Genomic DNA, 14616 nt, shown 5'->3' with positions numbered 1-14616 from the left:
TTTGCTGGCCCCATATAAAATGAATGGAGGGTGCCGGCGCGTGCGCAGTGCGCCGTCCTTCACTTGTGGGGCCCCATTCTCGATATAGGTGCGGGTCCCAGCGGTGGGACTCGCACCTATAAGACAATGGGGGCATATCCTAGCAAAATGACCCCATTGTCCATGATGAGACAACCCCTTTAATATAGTGTCCCTTCTATTGCCAAACTGGTGATGTGTGGACTCCTACTTTTAAGAGAAACTTTTTTTTTTGAGGCTGTGACAATTTTTACTATCTGATTCGGTTTAGGGCTCGTCTATCGCCACCCACTTCAATGCCTTTACTATTTGGCAGCGATTCCAGCCTCCAGTCTTCTTGGGGATGATGTCAGAAGGTTTAGACCTGGATTTGGGGATTTTTGGCTGTTCTTCTCTGCAGATCCTCTCCAGCTCTGTCAGGTTGGATGGGGGCCGTCAGGTGACAGCCATTTTCATGTCTCTCTAGAGATGTTCCATTGGGTTCAGGACTCTGGCTGGGCCACTCGGGGACATTCATGGCATTTTTTTTTTTGCAATCTCCTGGCAAGTTTCATGTGTCTTTTACTGAAAAGAGGCTTCTTTCTGGCCACTCTGACATAAAGCCCAAATTGTTGGTGGCTGCAGTGAGGTTCTTGATCACCTCTCTTACCAAGACCGTTCTCTCTGATTACTTAGTTTGGAGGGGAGGCAGCTCTAGGAAGAGTCCTGGTTGTTCAAAATGCTTCCATTATGGAGACCACTGTGCTCTTGTGAACTTTTAGTGCAGCAGAAATGTTTTTGTAACCTTCTCTAGATCTGTACTTCCACACAATCCTGTCTTTGAGCTCTACAGGCACTTCTTTCCACTTCCTGGCTCAGTTTTGGCTCTGATCTGCATTTTCAGCTTTGACATCTTATATAGACAGAGGCATTTCTTTGCAAATCCTGTCTCATCCACATAATTTACCACAGGTGACTCCAATCGAGATGTAGAAACGTGTCAGAGATGATCCATAGAAATGGGAGGCCCCAGAGCTAAATGTCAACTGTCCTGGCAAAGGGGCTGAATAGTTATGTCTAGAGATGAGCAAAGTTTTGAAAAATTTGACAGGTGGATCCATCGATCGGAGATTGGAAGGCTGAAGACCAGCAAAACCCACCCCTAGCTAGGACTCTTGGTGCACTGCACAGTTATGTACACGGTGATAAATTATAGCAGTAGTTCAACAGTCTCCTACGCTGTCCCTGCACTCTCTCTGCAGTCTACCTGCACTCTCCTTCTCCAATATTCTCCTACACTCTCTGTTAACAATTTTCAGCAACATTTTACCTAGTGCATGAGCATCTTTCATATCTCTCCCTATGCTCAGCTCACAGGAAAATGGCAGCGACCGTGCGGGATGAGGGTTTTGTAGAGCTGTGACATCATCGGGGGATGGCTATCTGCTGATTGGCTGGCTGCACGGTATTATGGGTCATATCTCATTCCCGGGCTTGTCTCTTCTACACTTACTTTCACTTTCTAACATGTGTAGTCGCCATTTAAAAAAAAAAATGATTCGTTACCACTAAACTAATTCATATTAGTTTAGAATCAAAGTTTTCCTAAACTTTGGAGCGAATTCCACTTCGGATGCTTCGCTTCGCTCAACACTGCTTATGTCCATTGAAAATTTCATTTTTTCCTTTTTAATACATTTTCCAATATTTCTAAGATTCAGTTTTCATTTTCTCATTATGGGGTATTGAGAGCAGAATGATGGGGGGAAACTTGATTTAAAAAAATTATAATTTAGCACAAGGAGCCACATAACAAAAAGTGAAAAAAGTGAAAGGGTGTGAATACTTTCCGAGTACACTGTATATGACCCGCTTAACACCACATTCACGATGCCGTGAAGATGCTGCATTTCCATAACGTTCCATTGGGCCATAGGTTCGAGCTTCATCAGACCTCATTAGGCTGGATGGCAATCCGTTCCGCTGTGGTTCGGATCCACACACCGCAGCTCTGCACTTCTTTGCATAGTAATTATATATGCAGAGCAGACTGCTTGCCTGCCTGCATTATAACGAGATGCTCTGTTTACTCTGCATATCTCAACCAAGGAATTAGTAGAGTTGTTGAAAGTTGGATTTTTTTTATGGTCTTGTACAAGTTCATTTCTTAATTGCGGATGATGAGAAGCCGCGGTAAAAGGCGTCGGAATCTGCGCACTTGAAAACCATAATGTTATTATATAATTAGGCAGATGAATGAAGTCTTGGTCCTTTTTTTTTCCAAATTAGTAGTCCTAATTAAATATGTCACACATGAAAAGTAATCCCAGCAGTCACCTGGGATCAGGGGATTTTACCTTTTTAGACTGGATTTAATGGTGTATGAAAAAAGTTTTTTTTTCTAAACTCTTAAACATGTGGAGTGGTTACAATGTGACATGAAATATCCTCTCATGGGACAATGTTACTGCTGCTGCCATCATGAGAAACCTCTATAAACCTAGCGGGAAGAAGGCACTCTACCCCCCTGTTCAAGCACTTCTTGGTGCAAATAGAAAATATTTATTTTCTCATGTACAGGAAAAACTATTTTACCTTTTACTGTCACTTTAAAGAAAGTCTGTCAGCAGTTTTGAGCATGCTAAACTGCTGACAGAGCTAGGAAGTGGACAAGCAGTACAAAAGTATGTTTTGTGCAGCTTTTATAATCAGGAGTAGTGTGAATATGAACTTTTCTCTGCTGGGTTATGTTCCTACAAGTGCCCAGGAGGTGGAGCTTCAATGTGAAGTGCTCTCTGCATAGAGCTGCTTGTCAGCCTCTCCACTCAGCTTTGAGTGATAACTGTAGCATCCAACCAGAAGACCACTGCGGCTGTCAGTCAGAGAAGAGGGAGGGGTCGTGAAGCAGCTCAATGTAGAGAGCTCCACCTCCTGGGCACTGCTGTCAGCAGTTTATCCTCGTCAAAACTGCTGACAGATTCCCTTTAAGTGCCACATAAACATATTGGTTACAGTCTCTAAAGAAGGTATTCAAACTTGATGGTTTCTCTTGCACCTGAACAGAAGAGTTCCACAAAAGTTGACAGTCTAAATTAAAACCTCGAGGTCAGGCTGTGCTGAATATGGCTGACAACCCTTGGCCAAACCTTCTATACCGCTGTGGGTTCAAGAGGGGCTGCTTCTTACCACAGCATGCCCTGCCTAGGCATTGTTTGTGGGGTTGCAGCAGCCGCTTGTAATACAATGCCATGGTATCTCCAGAGGATTCTCTGGCCAGTAGCTGTGACATAAATCTATGACAGGGATACCACCTTTTGCAAAGTGCCACAGCACAAAGTTCGACTTGGCACTAAAGCTACACCACATGACTCTTGGTGCTTTCTTGCAGGAGGAAGGAATTTAGGGTATTCCACCCATAGCTCCTTTGACCAGACCATGGGCAACTAGTGCTAGGGCTAGTACAATGCAGATGCAGGCCTCGGACATCTCTCAGGGCTTCCACCCTTAGAACCCATCTCACTCTCTCCTACTGATTCCAGAGGCTCCATTAGGCCTTACTTGACCTCTTTCTCAGCCATCCAGAGGGCTCCTTGGTGGCTATCTGAGCCAAGACCTCCTTCCGGTCTCACTGTCACTCATGCACTTACTGCACCGACCCAACAAATACACATAGTTATACAGTCAAATCTGAACCCCACCTACAGAGAAGGCAATGCAACGCTTCTATTGACACAAGTCAATGCATTGCACCAAATAATGGTTCCCTCTGATTGAAAGCTCCACTTCCTGGAGAATGATGTCCAGGATCACCATTCCTGGTTGCATTAAGTAACCCCTAGTGACATTGCGGTTCTCCAGCTCTCTCTGTATGTGCCAAGGCGTGCCTATCTGTGTTGCTCTATTGCAGCAGTTTTTGGCTACATAAGTAGAGTTGAGCAAAGTTTTGAAAACTTTGATTCAAAGTTTGACAAGATATTAGATTTGTTACTAATTAGTTTGTCACGAATCGCTACGTTAAAACGCCCATCCAGCCTGTCAATCAATGGGACCATTTTTAATGTCCGCTTAGACAGAAGTGCACCCGTCAAACGGCCAATAAAACCGGTAGTACGCTAGTGTAATATGGCCTTTTGGGTTTAAAAAAACAAGAACAAAAAACCCTCATCCACTTGCTCTCGCAGAGGCAAACGGACACGGAGCGTGATGACATCACCGCGCTCTCCCAGCGCGATCAGTGTGGTAACGTCATTAAGCTCAGTGCAGGTCCTTACACAGGTCTTTTTCAATCAAGAGAGGAGCGGATTGCCTCTGCGCGAGCAAGTGGATGAGGTATTTTTATTTTATTTTTTTTTAACACAACTCTAGCCACTATTGTAGGAAAAATAATTTGTTGCCACGAAGCACGAGGAAATTTGGCTTAGTTTAGAATCAAATTTTTCCTACAATTCCGACCCAATTCAACTTCGGATGCTTTGCTTCGCTCAAAACTATTCATAAGCATCCATCTTGTCTGGACCTCATCCCCCCACATACGGTAGTAATCAGGGGTCCCCGAAACCAGAGGCTTGGGGTTCCAGCTCACAGTTTGCAGATCTCTTGGCTCTTGTAATATGAGCAGAATCCGAATCTGGAGTTTAATATTTTACCTTCTTCTATGGAGCAACGGAAGGTGCAGCGGAAGTATCCGTAAATTGCTGCAGACTATGCAAGGTCTAAAACTGAATAATTCGATTATTATATAGAGATGCATAGTCAACATAAAAGCGTCGTGCATCGTCCTGGAAGACGCTGATTTGGAATAAGCCACTGAGCCAAGTCCTGCGGGTAGATCTGAGGTCCGTCAAATCAAACCCTATTAAATACATAGTCCAAGAGCCATAGAGAAATGTGGCTTCATTATGGGATCAGCGTTCAGCCCACCTGCAGCCCCCGCGAGGTGTTGTCCTTTTTCCAGCTATCAGCTCTGCGTTCTTATGAATTTCATCTCTGAGATAATTACTTCCCGAATAACCTTTTAACATTCAAAACAACTTATTCTTTGTAAATGATGTGTTTGAATTACTCTGCTTGCTGTCAATGAACTTTACGATCTAATGCTTCTCAGAAATGAGGATCTGCTGTAACTTGTATCCTATCTCGAGAGCGGCACAAATCTCTTAATTGGCTCAAAAGTGAGCACCATTGTATCAGTGAAGGAAAAATGTATCGAATCGCCCAGCGCTCGGCCCCAGCAATCATCTGTGCGGTAATCCAGCAGTAGGTGTTCAATTTCCCTGCAGGATAAATGAAGAACTGCACAGTTCTTACTGAAATTAATGGTCGGCCAATGAAAAGCATGGATATGTCCACTCCTAGATATTCTTCCCTACATTCAGATGGCCATTAAAAACGGACATGCTCTCAGTTTTTCATGGCCATTTTAAATCAGTGAGTGCATCAATTTTTTGTCCGTCTGTCCATTTTAATGTCCGTTTTTCATCCATTTATAATGAGGGTTAAAAATTCCCATTAAAAATGGATGAATTTCATATTTATTTATTTTTTACTGCAGTGCCCCCAGTATATGTAATGGCCACTGTATAAATAATGGCCCCCATTGTGCCTCCAGTATAGATAATGCCCCTTATTAGTGCCCCAAGAAAAATGTATGCTCCCCTTTGTGCCCCCAGTATTAATAATGTTCTCCTTTGTGCCCCAGGTATAAATAATGCTCCCTTTTGTGCGCCAAGTATAAATAATATCCCCCTTTGTGCCCCGGGTATAAATAATGCTCCACTTTGTGCACCCACTATAAAGTATGCTCCTCTTCATGCCCCCAGTATAAATAATGTTCTCCTTTGTCAGGAGCGGATTGGGAACTTAAAGTGGCCCTGGAAAAAATAAATAAAAGTGGCCCTTTGTTGTAGGTGAGTTCAAATGGACTAAAGATGGGCCAAAACAAGTAGGCAGGGCCTGAAATACTGTAGTGCAGCACAGAATACCGCCCCAGCAGAACCAAATACTACAGTAAAGCAAAAAATAATGCCACCCTCACCACAGTATTCAACTGTATCACCATCATGAGGACAGTAATACAGTTGAGTTCAGGAGGGCACCCATGGCCGTTGAGCATCAGATCATTATGTTCCTGGCCTGCGGCCATCAAGAGGTCTTGGGTGACCCCCTGGGCATCGGCCCACTGGGAAATTTCCCTGTATGTTCTATGGCCAATCCGTCCCCTGCCCTTTGTGCCCCAGTATAAAGTATGCTCCCCTTTGTGCCCCCTGTATAAATAATGCTACCCTTTGTCCCCCCCCCCCAGTATCATGCTGACAAAAAAAATACCTCACCACAGGCACTTTCCGGGGACACTCGCCCTTCATTGGATGTTGCAGGACCTGCGCTCCCAGCGTGATCATGTGATGTCACCATGCTGGGAGCATCAGGTCCTGTACATTAAAGTGAATGAGGCCCTATTTTTTTAAGGGGAAGCAATTCACTGGAATAGCCCCATAGACCTCAATGGTCCTAAAAATGGTCGTGTGAGATCTGGAGATCTCTGTATACTGACTCACAGTTCCTATAATAGGGGAATGTTGAGTTAGAAGATCCCCAGTTTTCTATTGGACAGCTTCCAGGACCCCTGAAACCTGAATTTTTGTACGTTTTGAGTGGAGCTGCAGCAAACATTTTACAAAAGTTTATGTTATAATATTCCTAAGGCTAGTTGCAGACTAGCGTCAGAAAAAAACGTCAGAGAACAGCCTGCCGGACCATTGCGCGCTCTGACATTGCTGGAGGATTGTAAGGCTCCATCCGGCTACATTCACTATTCACTATAATAGGGACCGGCGGGAATCTGGCCACACCCCGCCAAATATGCCAAGAATGGAAGAAAACTGCTGCGTTCAATGGTTTTCTTCCGGCCAATACTTGGCATATTTTCCGGAATGTGGCCAGATCTCCAGCGGTCCCCATTATAGTGAATGTGGCCGGATGGAGCATTACAAACCTCCAGCAATGCCAGAGCGCGCTATGGTCCGGCAGGCTGTTCCCTGCCTGAGCGCGCAATGGTCCGGCAGGCTGTTCCCTGCCAGAACAGCCTGCTGGTTTTCTGACGCTACCTGCAACTAGCCTAAAACGTAAAGGGGGTCATTTACAAACAGATATGTGCTGCTTTTGTGGCACATATCTGGGGCAGATTCTGTCGCACGCCGTGTTGTGGCAGGATCTGCAACTTCTTCCCCTGCAGACCTGTCCCATTCGTCATTTTCTACACCTGGTTTAGGCAGAGAAAATGGTCTAAATGTAAGACAGCTCGGAAACTGTGTTGTATTTAGAATCTGCAGTGGATTCGTCGAACTTATATAGAGGCTGGCGCCTCTACCTAACATCAGCGATCCACCGTCAGCCCAGGGGCTTATTAAAACCGGCGTCTAAAATGCCGGTCTTAATAAATGTGCCCCAAGGTGGCTTTCTGTCTTGAACTACTGATCAGTCACCTGATTTATTCTCCTCCAGTTACATCTAAAGCTAAATCCAGAATTCGTCTGGTGTCTAGACATCCGAAAGCAATGCATTGTAGGTGATTCTATACCAGCCCTCCTCCACAAGTCTCTACTGACAGCTCACCTACCCATTGACTTTGTGTGTATTCACACATCAGTGGTTTTCCACTGTCCATAGGTCCATAGTGACATCACCGAAGCACGGCCCTTTTTTGTCCGTGATTACAGATCCCTCACGCACATTATAGTCTAATGGTCAATGAAAACCACGAACACAACGCAGATGCCATCAGTGCTTGGAACGTGGTTTCAGCAGGTTGTTGCTAGAAGTTGCTCTAGCCTAGCCGTGTTCGTGGAATAGGGGGCACGGACCAAACACGGGCTAACATAGAGCTGAGCTGTTAGGTCACATGACTGGCAATGGGGTGGAGCTTAGCCTTTTTCAATGTGGAACGTTTTTTTTTTATTATCTATGTATATAAATTATATACAAATAATCAAGAATATAGCAACATAAACATAAAAATGAAACAATGTATCTGTTGAGTTAAACATTTGCTAAAATAGGTTTCCAATGAGTAAATAAATCTAAACAAAATGTCAGAATGGATTAAAAATGAAAAAGAACCATTAAAGGGGTTGTCACATTGCTACAGACTCCACAGTGTGGTTGGTCCCACCATGGAAATCATACTATTACCTGATCCCCGCCGCCAGGTTCTGGCTCCATCAATGCTCTGCCGACTCTGCAGGTCCTGGGTCTCCCCATGTCAACATCTGGTTTGACGCCGGAGCACTTGACCACTGCAGCCACGTGATGAATAGGTGACACGTGATCTCGCCAGTTATTGGCTGCAGTGATCACATGGCTCGGTGTCAAACTGGATGCTGCAGAGCCAACGGGGCACTGGTAGAGCCAGCGGGGGTCAGTTAAGTATGATTACCACCGCAGATCTGGCCACACTGTGGGGTCTGTGAAAAAATGGTCCCCAGGGGGCGAATAACCCAATCGCCTCCACTGATCTGATGCTGGTCCGGTCCACACTGCTTGTTTCCTGGCTCAATGCACCAGAAATTCCAGGAGAGGCCTGAACGGCCAAACAGCTGAGCCTTTCCTGGTAGTTCCAGTGTGACAAGTCAAAATGGCAGCAGCAGGGGATTGGTGGAGGTGAGTAATGCATCTTTTTCATCTTTAACCCTTCTCTTTAATCACTCATTTATAAGCCCCATTTTGAGGTATACTGTGAAACTGTAACTGATGGATGACAGGGATCCGGCGATAGCAAGAACCAAGCAGACTCCAGAATATAGAGAAAACCCACTAGACCTCATGGGACTACAAATACTAGAAAACACAGCATATGCATTAAACTAGAAAAAGATTAGAGTAACAGAATCTGGGAAGAGAAGCCCATGTCAACAGTGAGACCTGAATATAAACAGACTCAATATCAGCAACTCCACTTTAATCAATCATAGAGGGCTACAACCATAGAGGGCTACAACCATAGAGGGCTAGGTGAAAAACTAAATTCAGATCAAGGCAGTTGCTTAACAGCTTTAACAAGATAAGTAACTCGGGGAACTCGAAGCAACAGGCAGACCCCGTTGCTCTTAACAGAAATGATACAAGTGGAAAACAACGCCAATTGGAGTTTTTTTTTCTTCTTCTTAAGTACAGCACCAGACCCATCCACAGGTTGCATTAGGCACCGCAGGCTCAACCCTATTGACTTCAATGTTGCAGATCGGCAATGCCAGGTGTGGCACTGTTTCTGGAAGAAAGCAGCCGCGTTTTTCTAAACCGATTCCTTTGATGTTTTATGCTTATTCCTAATTCCGAGCAGCCACCTTAGTGCTGTGCTCTAGAATGGAGATATGGAGGACGATAAGATCAGTCATCGTTATTCTGCACGCGGCGGCTCGGCTGGAATCCGTTCTGTATTATCACCTCCATTGACTTGTATCTCCACGTCGTCGGTGTAACGTAGCCGCGGTTCTCAATCAGACCCTGCGCGATTTATACTAATCTACTAAAGTCACCATTGAGCCTGAGAAGCCGGAGAGAATCCATGAGTAGATAAGTGGAGCCGGGACTATCTCCGCTTGCTGTCTCAATCTGTCACAAGCTCTTTTAATGTCCTGTTTGTCTTTGGGAAAGTTAAAGGAGCCGTCCACAGGAAAGGGGACAAATATCTGATCAGTGGGACGCCCCCCAATCACAAACACAGGGATCCTGTCCCTTCACCCCAGGGGTCCGCATTCCTGGTCTTCTCTGTTATGTTCTGATGGCGGTGTTATTTATGCACTGTATTGGACTTTTGTATTAGGTTTATTGCACACGAACGCGTGCGCTCCGTGGCCGTATTGCAGACCGCATTTGCGGATCCGCAATACACGGGCACCGTTCCGTGTGCATTCCGCATCGCGGATGCGGACCCATTCACTTCAATGGGTCCGCAAATCCGGAGATACGGAACGATGCGATAAGGAAGCACGGAACGGAAGCACTATGGAGTGTGGGGTTTCGTCCCGTACTTCCGTTCCGCAAAAAGATAGAACATGTCCTATCTTTTTGCGGAACGGGCGGATGGCGGACCCATTAAAGTGAATGGGTCCGCCATGCGCTGCTGGGTGTTCGTGCAAATTGTTCGTGTGCAGGAGGCCTTAGGGCTCATTCACACGGCTGTTCCATCCATTGGGGGGGGGCTGCAATTTGTGGCCCCCATTGCATGGGCACCATCCGTGCCGTAATGGACCAGACCCATTCAACTTGAATGGGTCAGTGATCCGTCTGCACCACACAAAAAAATAGAACATGTTCCGCTCCGTTCAAGCGAATGGGTGTTTGTGGGCCGCAATACGGGCACTTAGAGGGAGTTTTATCGCCATATCGCTCTACGTTTCCATCCTTCCAGTCGTGGCCTTTGGGAAAAGTAAGAGAAGAAGTGGCTGCTTCGACCCATCAGATTGTCGTATTTAAGAAAAATGAGTGTCCGGTAAACAGGGCCTATTACTGTCCATGCGGCATTGCGGGATGCGTATTTTCGCTTGCTGTGCTGTTTCATTATCCCCCCAGCTGCACGGTGCCGCTCACATGTTAGACATCTCTGTGATAAATAGATGGATGATCAGACTCCGGAGCACTTTATCTTCAGCATCGCTCCGGAGCCAAGAATCACTCGCACTGAAAATTAGTCAGCTGGAAATTGATTGAAATTGCAAATTCTGAGACCCCAAGAGGGGAAACCGGCTTAACTCTTTGTGGGCCTCTCCATGGGGGAGGGATCGACGGCACACTTTACCTGTGGGTGAGGCATGCTGAGACTTGCAGTGCTTGCGTTGCTTGCTTGACTTTAGGGAGGAGGCTTCTAAAAGAGCTGAGTATTTTACAATTTATACACATTTCGATACATTTTAATATATATTTTGTCATGGTAGAACCAATGGATACTCCTGTTTCCACTAAGGCCTCATGCATACGACCGTTGTTTTATTCCGTGTCCGTTGTTCCGTTTTTCGTGATTTTCTGCGGACCCATTGACTTTCCTTAATGCACCGTTTGTCATCCGCGTCCGTGATCCGTGGTTCCAGTCCATCAAAAAAATATAACCTGTCCGATTTTTTTTTACGGAAAACGGTTCGCAGACCCATTCAAGTCAATGGGACCGTGAAAAAACGCGGTGGCACACAGGATTGTCATCCGCGTCCGTTTTTTTCCAATCATTTGCATGGCAAACTTGACTTAGACTTTTTTTTACTTTCCTTCATGTCTGGTGATCCTCCAAAAATAAAGGAAGACACACGGAAACAAAAACGGAAACGGATCACGGAACAACGGAACCCCATTTTGCGGAACGGAACACAACAACGGTCGTGTGCATGAGGCCTAAATAACAGCTAATAAGCAGCAAAACTGTAAGAAAATCTACTTAATGGGGTCGTCTCGCTTCAGCAAGTGGCATTTATCATGTAGAGAAAGTTAATACAAGCCCCTTACTAATGTATTGTGATTCTCCATATTGCTTCCTTACTGGGCTGGATTCATTTTTCCATCACATTATGCGCTGCTCGTTCCCATGGTTACAGACCACGCAGCAATACAGCAGCGCTGGCCGTGCTTGCACACTATAGGAAAAAGTCCTGGCCTCTCTGGTGGCTGGGAACGTGGGAGTGCTCATAGGCTGCGCTATTTCCTACAGTGTGTGCAATCGCGGCCACCGCTGATGGATTGCAGGGTGGTCATAGGTTACCATGGTGATGAGCGGCATAGGCAATATTCGAATTCGCAATATTTCGCGAATTTTTGGCCGAATATTCGCCATAAATTTGAGAATTCGTGATCTTCAGTGTTTAATTACTTAATTGCGAACATCGGCAATGTAATATATTTGCGCAAAAAATTAGCGATTAGAATATTCGCAATCAACACTATTCGCGAATATGAATATATAGCACTATATTCTGAATACTCTCCAAGTCTCGGAGTGGCGATATTCGCAATTAAAATTTGCGATTCGATTATTCGCACTCAACACTAATAAATAGCACCACACAGTGCCCATATAGTCCCATATGCTGCCCATATAACCTGACATAGTACCTGTATAACCCCCACACAGTGTGCTGAATGCTGGCATTCATTTTGTGTATTGTATGGTAGTATTAAATATGTTCACGGTATGGTAGTGTTTGTGTGTACTGGATGCAGGCATTAATTTTGTGCGTGGTATGGCAGTGTTTTATGTGGCCTTTATTGCAGCATTCTTTTTGTGAATAGTATGGCACTGTTGTTTAAGTGCACTGTATGGTGGCATTCATGTTTCTTCATGGTATGGCAGTGTTTTTATGTGCACTGCATGATAGTATTAATTATGTATGACAGTGTTTTTATGAGTATTGTATGATACTGTTAATTATGTTTATGGTATGGCAGTGTTTTTTATGTGTATTGTATGGTAGTATTAATTATGTTTATGGTATGTCAGTGTTTTATATGTGTATTGTATGGTAGTATTAATTATGTTTATGGTAGGGCAGTGTTTTTATGTGTATTGTATGATAGTATTAATTATGTTTATGGTAGGGCAGTGTTTGTATGTGTATTGTATGATAGTATTAATTATGTTTATGGTAGGGCAGTGTTTTTATGTGTATTGTATGATAGTATTAATTATGTTTATGGTATTGCAGTGTTTTTTATGTGTATTGTATAATAGTATTAATTATGTTTATGGTATGGCAGTGTTTTTATGTGTATTATATGATAGTATTAATTATGTTTATGGTAGGGCAGTGTTTTTATGTGTATTGTATGAAAGTATTAATTATCTTTATGGTATTGCAGTGTTTTTATGTGTATTGTATGATAGTATTAATTATGTTTATGGTATTGCAGTGGTTTTTATGTGTATTGTATGATAGGATTAATTATGTTTATGGTATTGCAGTGGTTTTTATGTGTATTGTATGGTAGTATTAATTATGTTTATGGTAGGGCAGTGTTTTTATGTGTATTGTATGATAGTATTAATTATGTTTATGGTATGGCAGTGGTTTTTATGTGTATTGTATGGTAGTATTATTTATGTTTATGGTATGGCAGTGGTTTTTATGTGTATTGTACGGTAGTATTAATTTTGTATTTGGTATGGCAGTGGTTTTTATGTGTATTGTATGGTAGTATTATTTATGTTTATGGTAGGGCAGTGTTTTTATGTGTATTGTATGATAGTATTAATTATGTTTATGGTAGGGCAGTGTTTTTATGTGTATTGTATGATAGTATTAATTATGTTTATGGTATGGCAGTGGTTTTTATGTGTATTGTATGGTAGTATTTTTTATGTTTATGGTATGGCAGTGGTTTTTATGTGCATTGTATGGTAGTATTAATTATGTATTTGGTATGGCAGTGGTTTTTATGTGCATTGTGTGATAGGATTAATTATGTTTATGGTATGGCAGTGGTTTTTATGTGTATTGTATGGTAGTATTATTTATGTTTATGGTATGGCAGTGATTTTTATGTGTATTGTATGGTAGTATTAATTATGTTTATGGTATGGCAGTGGTTTTTATGTGTATTGTATGGTAGTATTAATTATGTTTATGGTATGGCAGTGGTTTTTATGTGTATTGTATGGTAGTATTATTTATGTTTATGGTATGGCAGTGGTTTTTATGTGTATTGTATGGTAGTATTAATTATGCTTATGGTATGGCAGTGGTTTTTATGTGTATTGTATGGTAGTATTATTTATGTTTATGGTATGGCAGTAGTTTTTATGTGTATTGTATGGTAGTATTAATTATGTATTTGGTATGGCAGTGGTTTTTATGTGTATTGTATGGTAGTATTATTTATGTTTATGGTATGGCAGTAGTTTTTATGTGTATTGTATGGTAGTATTAATTATGTATTTGGTATGGCAGTGGTTTTTATGTGTATTTTATGGTAGTATTATTTATGTTTATGGTAGGGCAATGCTGTTAAAGTGCACTGTTTGGTGGCAACAGTTATGAGCATGATATGGCACTATACAATTATATGTTTGTATCTCTGTAGTAATGTCAAGAATGAAGTCATACAAATAACAGACGTCTTTATAAAATGTTCATCCATTGATTAGTTCCTCAGACTGAACTCTTCTCTTCTGTATCTGCAGCTTTACAGCTCAATGGACTTCGGAAGAAGATGGCATCTAATGCACGAGAGGATAACCCCAAACAGATTCTACTGGTAAGCTCAGCTTCACGGTAATGGTCACAATCATGAAGTACTGTACATAGTTTAGAGTTTCGTGAAATATTCTGCAGTAGATATTCCTCCCATAATGCACCAGGATTTAGTGCTCTTTACACTGGGAAGAGATCTCTCCTGTGCTCATTACAGCCGATGTTCAGAAGAAGATAAGAGAGAGAAGTGATAACAGCTCTGTACACTTGGCTCTCACTGAAATAGTTCTCACTTTTTCATCTAATTCACTTATAGAGCATCAGCCCAAACTGCTGTAATTCTAACCAATGTGAACAAATACATACTGTAGGTACTCTAGCACTGATTACCATGTACATAGTATAATACTGCTACTATGTACATAAATATAACTACTATAATTCTCAGTGTCGG

The 14616-nt window shown here is 42.9% G+C and overlaps 1 protein-coding gene across 1 annotated transcript in view; it reads left to right on the top strand.

Moving 5' to 3' along the window:
* The window catches only part of SORCS3 (sortilin related VPS10 domain containing receptor 3), a 643612-nt gene that overhangs the window by 380668 nt on the left and 248328 nt on the right, over positions 1-14616 (top strand). Inside the window, exon 5 of the mRNA XM_040438225.1 lies at positions 14153-14226. Within this exon, the coding sequence (XP_040294159.1) occupies positions 14153-14226 (74 nt within the window). The remainder of the gene's footprint in view (positions 1-14152; positions 14227-14616) is intronic.

The sequence above is a fragment of the Bufo bufo genome, chromosome 6, assembly GCF_905171765.1.
Source record: "Bufo bufo chromosome 6, aBufBuf1.1, whole genome shotgun sequence".
Classification (NCBI taxonomy): Eukaryota; Metazoa; Chordata; class Amphibia; order Anura; family Bufonidae; genus Bufo; species Bufo bufo.
The sequence above is the reverse complement of the archived record's forward strand: the minus strand, read 5'-3'. Positions and strand labels throughout refer to the sequence as shown.